This window comes from Triticum aestivum, chromosome 1A, assembly GCF_018294505.1.
Source record: "Triticum aestivum cultivar Chinese Spring chromosome 1A, IWGSC CS RefSeq v2.1, whole genome shotgun sequence".
Lineage (NCBI taxonomy): Eukaryota > Viridiplantae > Streptophyta > Magnoliopsida > Poales > Poaceae > Triticum > Triticum aestivum.
Window position 1 is genome coordinate 145,902,441 of NC_057794.1, and position 18,169 is coordinate 145,920,609.

The following is an 18,169-nucleotide window of genomic DNA, read 5'->3' on the forward strand; positions in this document are numbered from 1 at the left end:
TACTTGTTGGTTATGCTTGGTTGTGATTTTGATATGCTTCCAATGATGATATGTTTTAGGAGAAATATGCCGACTTGAGGTACAAGGACATGGCCGGTTCCAAGGGCAAATCCTTCCCATTCAAGCATTGTTGGGCATTGCTCCAACATCTTGCCAAATGGAAATTGAGGGATCAAGAGAGTGCACCGAAGAAATCGGATATGCTCAAAATGGATGATAGTGATGAAGAAGGAAGAAACCATGACAAGCCCGACAGAACCAAGAAGGGAAAAGAAAGGATGAAGATGGAAGCGGAGGCATCAAACTTGAGGGAAAAGATTGATCAAATGATTAAGTCAAAGGAGACATTGGCAATGAAGGCATTGGAGACAAAGCTTATTATCACCGAGAGAAAGAAAGAGGTGAAATTTGCACAATTGGAAGCAAGGCGAGAAGATGCCAAGCGCAAGGCCGACATGGAGGAGAGGATGATCAAGCTCAAGGAAGCAAAAGCATGGAAGGAGCTCATGGCCGAGGAGAAGGAGCACATGATGATGTCTAGAAAGGACATGGATGAAGAGCAATTGGCATGGTGGAAGGAGTACAAGGAGAACATCGCGGACAGGAAGAGGCTACTGCGTGGTGCTGGTGGTGGTGCGTCGTCTACTCTCCGAGGTGAGTCTCCGATGAGTGGTGGAGGCGATGGAGGTGTGGACAACTTCACCGGTGCTTGAGTTGTTCGTACGTTTTATGTTTTGCAAATGATGTCTCCGATGACTATGTGATGATGAACATTTGCACATTGTATGTTTTTCTATGATATCCATGGGATTTACTATGTGATGATGATGATTTGCACGTTTGTTTCATGTATGTGATCATGATTATTTGCAAATTTGAGAGTGATTTATGTTGCTGTCCTGTTTTGAAGGTTTGAAGGCCGGGGCACAGATCAGTGCTCTCAAACCAACCCTTAAAACAGAATGCGCCAGGGATTTTCGGCCTTTAAATCGACATTTTTTCAGCCCTCAAACTGGTTTTGAAGGTTGAGTTTTTGAGGGCTCTGTTAGACCCTATCTATACCTATACTAATTACGGACTCCCTAGAAATTCCCATGTTAATCAGTAATTAGGAGTCGTTAATTAGGTGGGGCCGAATTTTTACGGTGTAGATGTTCCAAATATCCACGTTATTTACCACCTAGAAAATCCCACGTTCATAAAAAAATAGGAGCCATACAACTCATGGAATCAAGTTATACGTGTAGATGTCCCACAAAAATCCATGTTAGTTATTAGTAGAAAAACAACTAACTACTACTCCGTATTAACCACCAGATTATCATAGGAATCATCGCTGCAAATTAGATGGTCCCAAGAGAGAACGCCCCTTCTCCGCCTCTCACGCATGCGTCCTCTCCACCTCTCGCGGAATCTCTCACGTGCAGGGCATCTGTCCGCCATGGACGATCGGTACCGGTCGCCTCCTCCGTCTGCTGCCATTGTCCACCCATCCCCTCCCTCTAATCAATTCTCTTACCGGGGTCAATGATTCTGCAGGTCAGCACGTCCTCCTGCCTTCTTTCTGTAGGGTTTCGTAGTAATTTCAAAAAATTTCCTACGCACACGCAAGATCATGGTGATGCATAGCAACGAGAGGGGGAGAGTGTGATCTACGTACCCTTGTAGATCGACAACGGAAGCGTTAACTTGGTTGATGTAGTCGTACGTCTTCACGGCCCGACCGATCAAGCACCAAAACTACGGCACCTCCGAGTTCTAGCACACGTTTAGCTCGATGACGATCCCCGGACTCCGATCCAGCAAAGTGTCGGGGAAGAGTTCCGTCAGCACGACGGCGTGGTGACGATCTTGATGTACTACTGTCGCAGGGCTTCGCCTAAGCACCGCTACAATATTATCGAGGACTATGGTGGAAGGGGGCACCGCACACGGCTAAGAATATGATCACGTGGATCAACTTGTGTTCATGGGGTGCCCCTTGCCTCAGTATATAAAGGATGGAGGAGGAGGAGGCCGGCCAAGGCAATTGGTGCGGCCAGGATATGGAGTCCTACTAGGACTCCAAGTCCTAGTAGGAGTCCACCAAGAGGGGAGGAAGGGAGAAGGAAGTAGAGGAGAAGGAAAGGTGGCCGACCCCCTTTTCCCTAGTCCAATTCGGACCAGAGGGGAGGGGGGGGGGGCGCAGCAGCCCCTTGGCCCTTTCTTCTCTTCCCACTAAAGCCCATCAAGGCCCATTGCTTCTCCCGTAACTACCCGGTACTCCGAAAAATACCCGAATCACTCGGAACCTTTCCGATGTCCGAATATAGTCGTCCAATATAACGATCTTTACATCTCGACCATTTCGAGACTCCTCATCATGTTCCTGATCTCATCCGGGACTCCGAACTCCTCCGGTACATCAAAACTCATAAACTCATAATATAACTGTCATTGAAACCTTAAGCGTGCGGACCCTACGGGTTCGAGAATAATGTAGACATGACCGAGACACGTCTCCAGTCAATAACCAATAGCGGAACCTGGATGCTCATATTGGCTCCCACATATTCTATGAAGATCTTTATCGGTCAGACCGCATAACAACATACGTTGTTCCCTTTGTATCGGTATGTTACTTGCCCGAGATTCGATCGTCGGTATCTCAATACCTAGTTCAATCTCGTTACCGACAAGTCTCTTTACTCGTTCCGTAATACATCATCTCACAACTAACTCATTAGTTGCAATGCTTGCAAGGCTTTATGTGATGTGCATTACCGAGAGGGCCCAGAGATACCTCTCCGACAATCGGAGTGACAAATCCTAATCTCGAAATACGCCAACCCAACATGTACCTTTGGAGACACCTGTAGAGCACCTTTATAATCACCCAGTTACGTTGTGACGTTTGGTAGCACACAAAGTGTTCCTCCGGCAAACGGGAGTTGCATAATCTCATAGTCATAGGAACATGTATAAGTCATGAAGAAAGCAATAGCAACATACTAAACGATCGGGTGCTAAGCTAATGAAATGGGTCATGTTAATCAGATCATTCACCTAATGATGTGATCTCGTTAATCAAATAACAACTTTTTGTCCATGGTTAGGAAACATAACCATCTTCGATTAACGAGCTAGTCAAGTAGAGGCATACTAGTGACACTTTGTTTGTCTATGTATTCACACAAGTATTATGTTTCCGGTGAATACAATTCTAGCATGAATAATAAACATTTATCATGATATAAGGAAATAAATAATAACTTTATTATTGCCTCTAGGGCATATTTCCTTCACTTTCTCCATCATCTCTCTCCCCAGCCCGGTTCTAAGCAACGTTTCCTCTTTTTGTGATCAATGCCGGCCTACCGGAACACGACTCTCCTGATCCCCTTGATATCGCCTTCTGTTGCTCCTCAGGTAATCTCATTCATCCCCGGATCAGTCCATGTCCGTTGCCGGAAAGATTTCTTTCGAACAGGTAAACTTTCCAGTCATGATATATCTTCTTTGATGATCTTCCTGCTATGGATGTTTATAACTCCCTTAAAAAATTTCCAAGATCTTTTGACGTTGCATCTCAATTGTCAATGTTCAAATAGCCTGTAAAATATTCCGTTAAATCTATAGCAGATTCAAGCATGGCGACTCTTTCCATCCAGGAGCTACACACGCCACAGTTCCTTTCTCCCTCCTATATGATTGGACTCCCACGCTGATATACCTCAATCCCCCTCCCATGCGCACGTATTGGCTATGATTAACCCATAGCCTGGACCAATCAACGGCTGCATAGAAATTGAGCAAGCATCCATTGCTAGCCATCGCTTGCATCAGTCCATCCAATAAGGTTTGCAAGGAGAAATACTAATACTGGAGTAACTTTTCCTTTTTTTTATGTTGCGCATCCTGCAGCTTTAGACTTGGTCTATGATGATTATGTACAGTCTAGGTTTCTGTTTTGGGGAGATTCTAATGGCAGGAGTTCATTAGTTTCGTACGTTTCTTAGTCCTATGTATGTATTACTGCGATGGGTTTTGTAGCTGATATTTAATCTATTTAGGGGATTCAGTTGACGAAAGATGTACATGTACTTCCGTGCACTGAACTCAAGCATCCCTTCTAAGCTTATTGGATAGGGGATAATTTTTTTGGAGCATTACTTGGTTTGTTAAATCTACTTCTCTGTATTTCTTACAACCAAAACACTATGGTTCTATTAACCTGGATTTGTTCTTTCAATTTTATGGTCACACAATGATCTAAAATACACATGCATATCACAGAATCATAGAATACGCTGTTCGGATGGTATTCATTTTAATAGTGATCTTTGCCTAATGGAGCGTATATGCATTCAGGAGGTCAGGAAGGCTACGTTGCGGCAGTATTTATTCAATTGTGAATGTTCAAATAGCCAGTAAAATATTATATGAAACCTACAGCGGACGCGAGCATGATGACTCTTACCATTATGCTCACCTCCCAAAGACTCTTTCCATCCAGAAATTACACACGTCCCTCTCTCCCTCCTATTTGATGGGACTCCCACGATGATATACCTCAATCTCCTTCCCATGTGCATCGTATGTGCCACGATTTACCCATAGCTTGGACAAATCAACTTCTGCATAGAAATTTAGCACACATCTATTCCATTGCTAGCCATCGCTTGCATCAGTTCATCCAATAAGTTCTGCAACCGCAAGGAGCAATACTGGAGTAGATTTTTCCTTTTTTGTTGATTTTTGTGCTGTGCATCCTGAAGCTTCAGACTTGGTCTCTAATGATCATGTACAGTCTAGGTTTCTGTTCTGGGGAGATTCTAATGGCAGGCGTTCATTATTTTCATACATTTCTTAGTCTTACACATGTATTATCGCCATGAGTTTTGTAGTTAATATTTAATCAAATTAGGGGATTCAATTGACCAAAGAGGTACACGTACATCAATGCACTGAACTTAAGCATCCCTTCTAAGCTTATTGGATAAGGGATTTTTTTTGGAGCATTACTTGATTCAATTGACCAAAGATGTACACTATGGTTCTATTAACTTGGATCCGTTCTTTCAATTTTATGGTCACACAATGATCTAAAATACATGTGCATATCATAGAAGCACAAAATACGCAGTTTGGATGGTATTCTTTTTAATAGTGCTCTTTGCCTAATGGAGCGTATAAGCATTCACGAGGTCAAGAAGGTGACGTTGCGGCAGTATTTATTCAAAGCAACAAGGGACGTTGAAAAATGATGCTCAAGTTACCTTTTTAGAAGTTCTTCCTCATACGCTTTTTACTACTTGGTTAATTTAATGTCGTTCCTTTTATAAGTTCATGTACTAAATAATTAAGAACATATGTGAGTCGATTTAAGTACAGTCTATGTATTCTATAGTATGGAGCTGGTACTAGCTGCTATGTAATTAATATCTGATTAGTAACACCAAGAACATGCAAATAAATTTATATGTATTCATTGCTTCCATGTTAACTTTAATAGACAAGGAAAAAAGAACCCGCAATTTTTTTTACTAGCACGCATTGTGCGCAGATAAAGTTTAGTCTCTATTTCTTTCCTTCAGCAGAAAATATGGCCTTGCATGCGTGTATTTCCATTCTCATATAATCGTAAGAATCATTGATGTATATATGATCTAATACCTTATATATAAATGGAAGGTTGGAGGGTATGCCTAAATTAATTCTGACATCATCTTGGATAGCCAATGTCTTTCTTTTACAGAGACAGGATGATTATGTAACTATTCCACGTACTACGTCGGATGCTACAGTTTTTGTTCGACAGAGAATCCAACAGTTGTGCAAAACTACTGTACAAGATGTGTCGCATGTGTAGCACCAGTCAGATGATTATGAAGAGATCCTTGGTATGTAAACATAGAATGCTCTTGAGTTCCTGTATGCCAGATTTGTCTCAGCTGTTTATATTGCATGACCCAATTAATGAAAATTTAATTTGATCAAATCAAAAAGTACAGTAGGGAAGTCATTTTTTTTATTCCGGTGATATTTTAATTAAAGGCCTACTTGGCTGAATTTTGGGCAACAGTACATTATTCATGGCAGCTCTTATTCTTTTCTATTTTCAGGTGAGAACAATTTATAATGGATGGAAAAATAGCATGTTTGTCTATAACTCTATATAGATTGTTGGACATGAAATTATAATGTCTTCGTATGAAATGATAATCTTTTGATGTACGTGCACATGCTAGATTAAATGAAATTATTTGTTCGTACACAGAAATTGGTTGGAATGACCATATGAGCCTATTTTTTTAGCACAATGTTATGCACTTCCGCTTCTACACTTCTGCAAGAATTCCTTGATAATGTATTGTCCTTTGTTTGCAAACATTGATTGATGCAAATAGATCGATTTGTCCTATCTAAATATGAGATCATTTATCAATATATTTCCAAAATTTCCAAGTTAACCCGAATCTTTTTGCTAATTTTTCTATATGTTTTTTCTAGACAAATATTTGCTTCTGCGAGTTATTGTGTGCTGAATGGACTAATTGGCATCGACCATTTGTACAGGATTTCTTAATGGCAAATGAAGTATCAACATATTGCGTGAATGTCCTAATGCTTCTACAAAATCTGATCAATATCACATTTGTCATGTTGAACCATTAATTTTCGTGATCTTTGAACTACTTTTCTATATATTTTCTTTTATGCATATATCGCATATGATATATTGAAATGAAGTAATATATTTGTTTACTCTTTCTGACGTTGAGTTAGTATATTTTGGGTGTTTGTACATTTTGTTCCTGTTATTTTGACTTCTAACCATTGTCCATAGAGCTTTGTATTGCAATGGTGTCTTGGGTTGTTTTGTCTATCAAAGTGCTATTTACTATTTTAATTGTGTGGTATTATCATGATGGTGCAAGGAGTAAAATCGTAGTCTGTCCCATATTCATTGCAATTATCCTTTTTAATTATTAGCTATAATGTCAATTGATTTGACATAGATAATGATTTTTAACTTTGTGTGACATGTGCAAATGCATCTTAAGGTATGTGTAACAGTGATCCATCTCTCCATGGAGCGTTAATGTTGACAGAATCAAGGAGAAATTACAAAAGGAAGACTTATGAGCATGCCTATGGTTGCTGCATAATCTTGTTGCATGGTATTCCTTCCGGTTGATTAAGCATTTCCATTCTAGCATTACTATGTGCTTAACTGAGTTCTTAAATAGATTCTTTTTTTTAATTACAAGTGCGTGTTGGCTTTGATTGTTCAAAATTTCCTTCCCATTCAATGTTAAAGTGTGCAAAGTCAGCTGAAAATTATTCAAAATACCAAATACGTGATATTGTCTTGGTTATATATTGTTGATAACAGATAGTGGAATTGTTGTTCGAGCAATAATTTTGATACACGTACTACAATTTCCATCATTAAAAGGATGCTCACAATATAACACTATTTTTTTTTTAAAACTAGCCCGTGCGAAAGCACGGGTTGACGACTAGTTTGGTTCAGTTTTTATCGACGGATTCCGCTGCCGCGCAACAGAATGTAAACCAAAGGGCAAATCCAGCAGAATCCGATTCCAGAAATCCGCTACCAAAATTTGAACCAAAAGCGGAAGCAGCCCAGGACGTGCTTTACAAAATCTGATTCCGCTGCGGGCCAAAATCTGAAAAAGCTGTATCAGCTGGTTTGTCAAATGACCTACATCTTTTTCACATCAGATTTTTCACAGCTTTTTTTTCACAGCTTCTTTTAAAAATTCACAGCCGAACCAAACAGGGCCTTAGACATGCTTTTAGCATTTTACAAGGCCTTATGGGCCTCTATAGGCATGGGCGCGGCGGATACGCCGGGTTGTCTAATCTGGGCTTATCTGCACTTTGTAACGCACAACTCAGTCCCTTCTCCCCGCCCACTACCTCAAACCCTACCGCCTCGCCGCCGCCGCCATGGCCTCGTCGTCGTCTCCGGCGAGTAGCCACCCGCCTGGCCCGTTTGCTCTAGGGTTGGAGTCCTCGGCGAACAAGATTGGCATCGGCGTCGTCTCCATCTCCGGGCAAATCCTCTCCAACCCGCGCCATACGTACATCACCCCGCCAGGCCACGGTTTCCTGCCCCGGGAGACCGCGCAGCACCACCTCGTCCACCTACTCCCTCTACTCCGCGCAGCACTCGCCGAGGCCGATGCCTCTCCTGCCGACCTCGCCTGCATTTGCTACACCATGGGCCCCGGCATGGGCGGGCCTCTCCAGGTCGCCGCCGCATCGGCCCGGGCTCTGTCGCTCCTATGGGGGAAACCGCTTGTCGCCGTCAATCACTGTGTTGCGCACATTGAAATGGGCCGCGCGGTCACCGGCGCCGTGGACCCTGTTGTGCTCTACGTCTCAGGTGGCAACACGCAGGTCATCGCGTATAGCGAAGGGAGGTACAGGATCTTCGGTGAGACCATTGATATTGCCGTCGGGAACTGCCTCGACCGCTTTGCGCGGATCCTCGAGCTCTCGAATGACCCCAGCCCTGGGTATAACATCGAGCAGGTAACCGGTTCGTCAAATGCTAATTCTCTATATATGACTTCCAGTTTACCAATGTTACTAGAAGCTAGGTGCGCTTTGCTGCGCAGTTGGTGTTGTTGGGTTTCTTAAAAAAAGTTTCAAAATATAAGGTCTTTTACTTTTCTGAAAAGTCAAACCTGTTAAGTTTGATCAAATTTGTAGAGAAATATATCAAAATTCATAAATCACATCGATATGATTAGATTCACCATGAAATGAATTTCCGTACTCATTTGTTATTATTGTGGATGTCGATATTTTTTGCTCTGAACTTTGTCAAAATTAAAGAAATTTGACTTCCAAAAAATAATACCCCTTATATTGTGGAGCTGATGGAATATTTAGTTTGACAGATGGGAGCGATGATGGAGTGTGTTTTATATTTATTTATAATGCGGTGATTTGATGGGCCTTTCGTGGTGCGGTTCTGTGTTATCCACCAACTAACGTATATTTATGTGGGGAAATTTTCACGTCAGGGGCTGCATGTACTATATTGGTGCCATAGTATCGCATGGTGACGATTCTTTTTTGTAGGTGGTTGGAGAGTGCACGGGATTGATGTGTTCTCATAGGCCGGTTGCTGCTGATTGATTTGAAAAATCGTTGGCCTGGTCAAAATCGTAAACCAAATCCAAAATTGAATACCTCAATTGAATGAAATTGTTTAAAATGGGAACATAGTGAATCACGAATGAGAGAGCCCTTGAGAAATGTTGACCAATTCTAAATTGAAGACCTCAGTTAATCGCGAGGCCTTAAAAATCGGAACCATAGTGTATAGTATAAAAGAATTGAATTAGAGAGCTTTGAGAAATTGTTGACCCGGTCAAAATCAGATGACCCAATCCCAATTGGAGACCTCAATTGAATGTGGGCTCTTTAAAACTAGGGAGCTTAGTGTTATAGAGTATTTGTAGCTGTATATGCACATATATGCTCATTTCTAGTTTCAATTGTGATTCAGGCCTAACTGCATGAGTTGTTTAGTTGCTTCAAGCACTTCGATCTGTATGGGTAATAACATAAATAGATTAATTATGAGATATATGAACTAAACTGAGAATGTGGAAAATTGGGATTTTTATCTGGTTGATCTGCGAATTGATTTTCAATGTGCCGAGCTGGTGATTCTTGCCTGTATGAGATAATATTTGCAAATGAGAGGACCATGTATTATTGCATATGACCAATGTAGCCATGTAGGATGATTGCATAACACAGAATAAACAATTGGATTTGTGATGCCATTTTGATATTCAAGTCCTTTGGACTGCCCTCTAGATTAGCTTATACAATACTCCTTCCGTTCCTTTATATAAGGTGTATTTGTTTTTTCAAAAGTCAAACGGGTGCATGTTTGACCAAGTTTTTAGAAAAATATATCAATACCCACAATACAAAATTTATATCATTTGATTCATCATGAAAAGTAGTTTCATATTTTATCTATTAGGTATTACAGATATTGTCCGCAATCGTGATTATCATGAATGTCATTAGTAAAGGGAGCACAATAATGATTTAATTGGGGGTGTGCACGACGGCCTTACAACGAACGTGGCTGTACACCGACAATATTGACACTTCAATGTTTCCTTAATAGTTTCAGTTGCCTTGAGGGACTGTGATCTAGCCCTATGTTAGGGAGGCATCGTGGGAGGTTTGGCTGGAAGCCCGACTTGAACAACGCTGTACACTCTCCAAACTTCTCTTCCTGAACGTCGGTCCTAGTCGAACGAGGCTCCTCGGACATGGCCCTAGAGCTCCCCGCATGAGGCTTGAACCTCCGTGCACTACACTTGATTCTCTTGAGAGTGACCGAGTTACATGCACATGGGGGCTTTATATAGCCTATGGGTCCTTCACAGATGAACAAGACTACCATTGAGATGGTAGGTGGAGCGGTAGTGGACCTAATCTTTGGTCCATGGGTCCATGGTGTACTAGGAGGGGACGTCCATAACCTATGGTGGACCAATCCCTCTCATCCCTCCACCATGATGGGATTCTTCACTTAGGCTTCTTTGCCTTAGTTGGCCTCTTTGACTTGGTCTTATCTTTTTTTCTTTCATTTGACTTGTTGATCATGGTTGCTTGCTTGACTTGTATTGGCTTGGCTTCATGTGAATATCAAAAGCTGAAGCATATGTTTATGTGCACCATATAGGGTTTGAATACATGTGAATATCAAAGAAATTACCAAAAAATGCAGTGCTAGATTGTATACATGCATACATTTGTGCAATAATATAATTCCTTGTGCATTTTACAAAATATGTAGAGATATAGACATTAGAGATGCTTACATGGGCCCATAACCCACAGGTCTCGGGATCGAAACCCGACTTTGATACAAACGCCGTCGGACCCTAGGACCAAAATTACACAAATCTAGCTATAGAGAATGATGCATAAAGCTGAGATTCACGCTCGGACAACGACACCAATCTTTGATGGGCCGTGAGCTCCTAATAGTCTTGGAGAGCTTGAAACATTCAAGCCACTACCCCACTACTGGATCACCTCGTCCGAGCGGGGTGGTCTCAAACATTCCTTCAATTGATCTAACTGAGCCGAAGCATCAATACATACCCAGCCACAACCAGTAAAATGGACACATGGTTGGAGTAGCGTGATATAGCTCCTAAGCTCTCAGTACATGAATTGCTTCACCCTGTATTCGATCATCCGCTAGCACATGCATAACATAGATTCCAAGACCCTACACAGAACGTGCACTTTATATCAATACTTGCATCATGCACGCCGTGTGTGTGAAAACAAGTAACACAACTCTACCCTTGAAAGCATATATATAACAAAGTCTCATAAGAGAGCAAAGATAGCAGGTATATTAAAAGCAGAGGTTGCATGACCCAACAGTACATCAAGCATCAGCGGAAACGAAATATGTCCGAGTATAAAACATGTTTAATGAAAGCCTAAGAGGGATGAACAAAATACAGTGACCCTTCCAAAGGCATAGATTGTTGTCTGGACCTCCAAACTACACGCCGACATTGAGATCCACGTAGTAACCACCATCGGGGTTGTAAGCCTACTCTGCAACAAGTTATTAATGAACAACAAGGGTGAGTACAATTGTACTCGGCAAGACTTACATCAGAACTAGCTACATCTATGTTAACCTCCACAGTAATGCACCACCTTGAACCCTCCCACGACCTATGTTGCAGGGATACGGCTGGGAGGTGCTGTATCAGTGCAAAAAACGTGGCCAGAACGGGGATACACATGGATACGCAGGGGATACACGTATCCCTAAGTATCCCCTTTTTCTGAATTAAAATAAAAGGAGCAAAATGCAAAACGGCTGGGATACGATGGGGATACCACATGGATACATATAGGGCTGTTACGACTTGAACCAGAGCCCATCAGGAGGCCGATTGTGGGCTGCCTCATATGCAATTTTGATCGCTAAAACAAACCCTCACGCACGACACTTGAAAAATGCAGCAACTTCTTCACTGCTGATTTTATCATCCTCAAAAGATCAGGTTACTTCATTAACCTCAATTTTATCATTCTCAAAATATTTTCTATTAGTGCTGATTTTTTATGCATTTGTACAGATACTCGCCGTATCCCCGTAAGTCTATTTTCAGAAAATCCCATTTTCCCGTATCGCCGTACCCGTATCCCCGTATCTGTATCCCCGTACCATGTAACATAGCCCATGACTCGCCTGCAAGGAAGCAATCCATGGCTTTCGCACTTATCTTGGCAATTTAAGGTAACCATTAAAGTTGTCTATGATCAAGCAACAATCTCCAAGTTGTCCATAACGGCATAACCACAGACATGACTATACGAATAGATTTAACCTTGCAGGGGTGTACCAATTTACCCACACACGTGTCAATCGGCTCTTAGCATCACATCACACCCGCCCATTGGGGTGCTGACAGAGGGTCATGGACCACAACACTTCCCCTATGCTGCATTTAGTCCAGCTAGTCACCCATCTGAGTTTTACCTGAATCGCGAGTCCGGCCAAATCTTTGATACAACATCAACTGTTGTATGGAGGACCCAAGCCTATCTCCCACAATATAGTTTTATCCACTTGGCAAGCCGTGCTACAATCCTACCATGCTGCCAATTATCTTTCTATGCATATACCAAATGGAAACCCTGAATTATGTGACTCTTGGAGTGGTCTGAGGTAAGGTACTACCGCACTAGGCCAAGGGGTGACCCATATAATCCCGTGTGGTTAGCACGCTGAGTCTCGGATCAAGAAAATGAGAGGTCAGGTCCTAATAGTGGCGTAAGTGAGACAACCCACCATGTTCTCCAACATGGCCACTCACCTTTGCCTTTAGTCATATTAACATAATTATCCCCAGAAGCAGACCACAATCCACTTATCATGTGTATGTACCAAACGTGGTTCATCTCCCAGATGGATCAAGACTCACAACCCTAAGCATAGCTAAGCACGACAAGAGTGTAGGGCCGACATGATGATAACACCAGCAATGATGCTTACATGCTTCACAAATAGAATCTTTTCTCTAGAAACCCTATCGCTTGTTCAATGAATACTAAGCTGATCTTTATCTCTAATTTTATCTCTATTCCTAATTGATAATGCCTAATTCTATGTTTATGCACATGCAATGTTAATTAGTTGGGCAAGATTAGAGATGCTCCATAATGATAAGATATTAATTGAGGACCAAGTAAACCATCTTTATATAAAATAAAGGGGAGCATGTATCTATTGCCAATCAAGCCGTGGTAAAGTGTTTATCAATCTAATCTCTTTCTTTGTCATCCTCCCAAATCTATGGTATATTCAATATTCTCCAATCCTCTATACCCTGCCAATTTGACCATCCTTATCCGACTATCCCTTAATGATTGAGCTATTTTCTACTCCCTCCGTCCCAAAATAAGTGTCGCTGATTTATTACAAGAGACAGTATTATTTACCTTGCATGGACGTGATGCCTGTTAGGTGAGATACACTTCATTGTGTAAAGAATAGATTAGGTATGGACTTGACTTAATGTATGGGTTCTCGTACTTATTTTTAATTTTTTTGTAATACTCTGGCCTACCCCAACTTGTTTGGGGTTGAAAGACTTTGTTGTTGTTGCTGTTGCAAAACCTGGGGTAGATCAGACTTCATAAAAGAGATCGGTGTTGATAAATTTGACGGAACTTTGAAGTTGTTGCTATATTGTTCTTTGTCAATTCTCTTCTTGCTTCTGTTGAAATTCAGAAGTATCACGTTACTTAGTCAGGTAATTTTGATTCAGTAGTAGCCATGACCTACAATATCATATTTCAACCATACAGTTCATATGGTATTTGATATATGGGCTTGTTTATTTGTGCCGTCAAAAATATATTTGCCTTTTACCAAGATTCCTTGCACATCAGTAGACCACAGGACTGAGTTTTCTTAAATTGTTAAATGTGCTCAAATCATAAACATTGTCCAATTTTCATTGTTTTGCAGTGTTAAGGATCTTGACTAATATCCTGCAATTTTTTTTGAAAATCCAGCCATGGGCTCAAAGTAGAAAATCTTGATCAAGTTAAGTTATGTATGATATGCAGAAATATTTAAGTGATGTTGGGTTTGAACTGTGGAAGCCTATTTCTTTTATTAACACTTGGGGCCTCTTTCATTCACGGGATTTCCAAAACGCATGAACAGGAAAAACACAGGAATGGAGTGGTATGCCATCTTCAATCCTACAGGATTAGTATGGGCGTTTGATTGTGCGCAGGAAAAAAGTAGGATTCTTCACTTGAGGTTGGAGTGGATGGAAATTTTCCTACGAAAACTTAGTGCAAATAATTCCTAAGGAAAAATTTCTGATTGTAATCCTACAAATGAAACAACCCACATAGGGAAAAATCCTAAGGATTTGAATCCTCCAAAATTCTCTAGTAAGTAATCATTTGAATCAAAGAGGCTGTATTGAGCAAATGAAAAAGAAAGGTGTTTTGGCTCCTAGGTGCATATGCACCCATTGTCTAAATAACACACTTTGAAAAGTTGAAAAATTCGGAACAAAAATCCCGCGGGTGTATCCGGACATTCTATGTGCATGCACAAAGTTTCGGTGAAAAACGACGTTTTTTGTGGCTTGTGTAAAAAAGATAAAGAAATGCAAAATGAATAGTTGTAATGAAGCATCAGAAATTGCCTTTTTTACACAAGCCACAAAGAACCTTGTTTTTCACCGAAAACTTTGTGCACACACATAGAATGTCCGGATATACACGCGGGATTTTTGTTCGGAATTTTTCAACTTTTCAAAATGTGTATTTAGACAATGGGTGCATATGCACCTAGGAGCCATTGCCAATTTCCGTGAAATGCAGGAGTAAATTAATGTTTGAAATAGAGTCAACGAATGAAGCAGATTCATTAACAACTCAATGTACAGATAAAAAATGAAAACGAACATACAACGTAAATGCTTTCTGCAACGGATGTGAGAAAAGAATGTTAAAACACTAAAAGCAGTTGTGCAATGCAAGTGTGATATTGGTGTGTACTTTCCATCTCATGTTGGCCTGTCCCTTCCATCCTTTCTTTTTGAAATAAAAGGTTATTCCCATTCCTGCGACAGATGTATGGTTGTGTCATGTAGTCTTCATCTTTCCCAGTGGCATGTTTATTCAGTCTACTCTACATGTCTTCCTCTCTTCCAGCTTGCAAAGAAGGGAGAGAAGTTCATCGACCTCCCTTATGTTGTAAAGGGTATGGATGTGTCATTTAGTGGCATATTGAGCTTCATCGAAGCTGCAGCGATTGAAAAGCTTGAAAATAACGAGTGCACACCAGCAGACCTGTGCTACTCATTGCAGGTATGATTTATTATTGAACTCCTTTAGTTTATCCTTGTACAAGTATTTAGGTAATGATTAAGCTTACTTTGATTGAAGATAAGTTGTATATGTTCTAATTAAGGCAGTTGGTGGCCATATCCAGGAAACTCTCTTTGCTATGCTTGTTGAAATCACTGAACGTGCCATGGCACATTGTGATTCGAAGGATGTTCTTATTGTTGGTGGTGTTGGATGCAATGAACGTTTGCAAGAGATGATGAGGATTATGTGCTCAGAGAGAGGGGGTAGGCTGTTTGCAACTGATGATCGATATTGTATAGACAATGGTGCGATGATTGCATACACTGGTTTACTGGCATATGCACATGGTGTGACCACACCCCTGGAGGACTCGACATTTACTCAAAGGTTCCGAACTGATGAAGTTCATGCAATTTGGAGGGAGAAGGAGGTTCCAGTATTAAATAACACAGATTCTGATGCAGCGGCTGAAGTATCCATAGATGGAACCTCTGGGCCGACTCCAATTGCTGTAGATTCCTGAGGTACAATTGATCTTTCCAATTTTATGCTACTGCTGATTGCTTTCTTGCGACAGTTAATGTAATTTAGACACGGTTAGCTGTTTGAACAGTCCTGTAACTTTTGGACCAACTACATGACATTACCATGTTCATTTTATATACATTTCCCTTGCATTGATTTCTAGTTGACTGATTCAGCGATAATTGAATTCCTGTAAAGTCGTAACTTTTATGTGTGCAATGAATTGTTATCCCTTTTTTTGCTTTGTGCTGGTAATCTAACTGTATTACATATTTCCTGTTAACATTTAAGGACTTGGGAATATTGGTAGACACAAATCTGCAATGCATGCTTTGCACAGCAATGCTATTGTGCTGCTTTGGTTCCTATTTTATACTTTCCTTGGAGCAAAAACTGTTAGGTTATAATTTGAACTTGTGACATTCTTAATCTTTGATCCATCTAACGCATTTGGTGTATTGTTTGCTTTTGAATGAAGGTACTGTCATAATCCTGACCAAATGATTGCCATTCTCCATTCTGTCACAGGTGCTGGTGCCTTTTGTTGATTATTTCGGAAAGATTATGTTGCTGCAGATATGAGGCTTTGCTTGATGATTTGTAGAAAGCCTTGAAGGCTAATGGCAGAGTGCCTCGTACATTTTGTTCGTCATGACTGACTGGAATATCTCACCAGTTGCAAGTGATCTGCAAAAAGACATTGCTAACTCCTCTCCCTGTTCCAAATTATTTGAAGGTCTAGGTTTGTCCCAAGTTAAAACCTTGTTAAGCTTGACCAAGTCTATAGAAAAATGAACCAACATCTACAACACAAATTAGCTTCATTAGATTCATCATAAAATATATTTTCATACTATACATATTTGATGTTGTAGATATTAGTAATTTTTTCTATGAACTTTATCAAACTTGTAAGAGTTTGACTTAGGCAAAGCTAGAACTTTTGAGTAATTTGGGACAGATGGAGTATCTCGTAATATGGATCTGTTGATTGACGCTACCCTTCCGCTCCTATGTGTGTGATACTAGTATTTGATGAAAAAGTTAACTTAAAAGTTGAGAAAGTATGTTGGTAGCACTATTCCCATTTTGAAAGCTGTACCTTGCCCTGCTATGTGTGTGACACTAGTCTTTGATGTAGAAGTAAACTTAAAATTGAAAAATCATGTTGGTAGCACTGTTCCCATTTTGAAAATTGCAGTTTTGTTTTACCGATTGTTTACAAGGAGCAGCAGTATTATTCCTTCAAACGATGTTCGGAGCCTCCTGGGGCATCCGCGCCCTTGTGGGCTGTCTGATTCACGTGTGCCTCGCACTGGTTCTTGGCGCCTTGAGGATGCCCCAGAAGGTAACGGCTGCCTTGAGGATGTTTGCCTATGGCATGACCGTAGATTTGTGGGATGAGTACCTATGGATGTCTAAACCACATGTCTCGAAGCATGGCCAGGTTTGCTACTGAAGTGGTCAAGGCTTTTTGTAGCGGAGTACTTGAAAGAACCAACTGCATGGCACTGTTGGAACTTGGAAGCAAGAGGGTGGAGAGATATGCTCAGATCCCTAGATCGCGTACATTAGAAATGGAAGGATTGCTCGTATACTCTACAAGGGAAATATTAGTACCATTGCAAGACGTCCACCGTCATTCTTAAAGTAATTGCATCACAAGACCTTTGGATTTGATGCTCGTTCTTTGAGATGTCTGAGTCTCACAATGACATTGACGTGTTGTAAAAGCCTAGGGTTTTCTTAAAATTATAATTCTTTTTGCGTCATTAGTACTGCATTGGCAGCATGTTGTCTTCGTATCGGTTTGTTCGGGTGTTTCATTAAACCTGTAGCCCTATTTTAGTTCACCGTTTCTTTGGAAACACGCTAGCCACTTCCCTCTTTTCTCTAAGCCTAAATGATGAGGACATGACTACCTTGGATATGACCAAAAATATTGCATATATGCATATTTGTCAGGTGATTTCTAGTGCAAACTATTCAATAATCTATTTATGTTATCCAGAACAAAAATACTTCACACACTTTTGTGTTTTGTCTAATTGCAGGTGTATGGGACATTTGTACAATCCACATGTGAAGATAAGGAAGAAAGAGATGTTTATTTGCTGTCCAAAAAGTTCTCTCACGTCACTTTTGGCCCAAGAGAAGATAGAGTCCAAGTCTCTCACGTTCTGGATTCAGATTCGGACTGCACAGACATACCTGA

The 18,169-nt window shown here is 40.8% G+C and overlaps 1 protein-coding gene across 2 annotated transcripts; it reads left to right on the top strand.

Annotated features, from left to right (window-relative positions):
* The first annotated feature begins 7,890 nt into the window (after positions 1 to 7,890).
* On the top strand, positions 7,891 to 16,954 carry LOC123041458 (probable tRNA N6-adenosine threonylcarbamoyltransferase). Of its 2 annotated transcripts, none has more exons than XM_044464071.1 (4): positions 7,891 to 8,547; positions 15,271 to 15,426; positions 15,551 to 15,953; positions 16,433 to 16,954. In XM_044464071.1, the coding sequence occupies exons 1-3, from the start codon at positions 7,960 to 7,962 to the stop codon at positions 15,950 to 15,952; spliced, it is 1,146 nt and encodes a 381-aa protein (XP_044320006.1). In that variant the 5' UTR covers positions 7,891 to 7,959; the 3' UTR covers position 15,953; positions 16,433 to 16,954. The 2 variants fall into 2 exon arrangements, with proteins under 2 accessions (XP_044320006.1, XP_044320000.1); XM_044464065.1 differs by having other exon boundaries at positions 7,892 to 8,547; positions 16,483 to 16,954.
* The last annotated feature ends 1,215 nt before the right edge of the window (positions 16,955 to 18,169 follow it).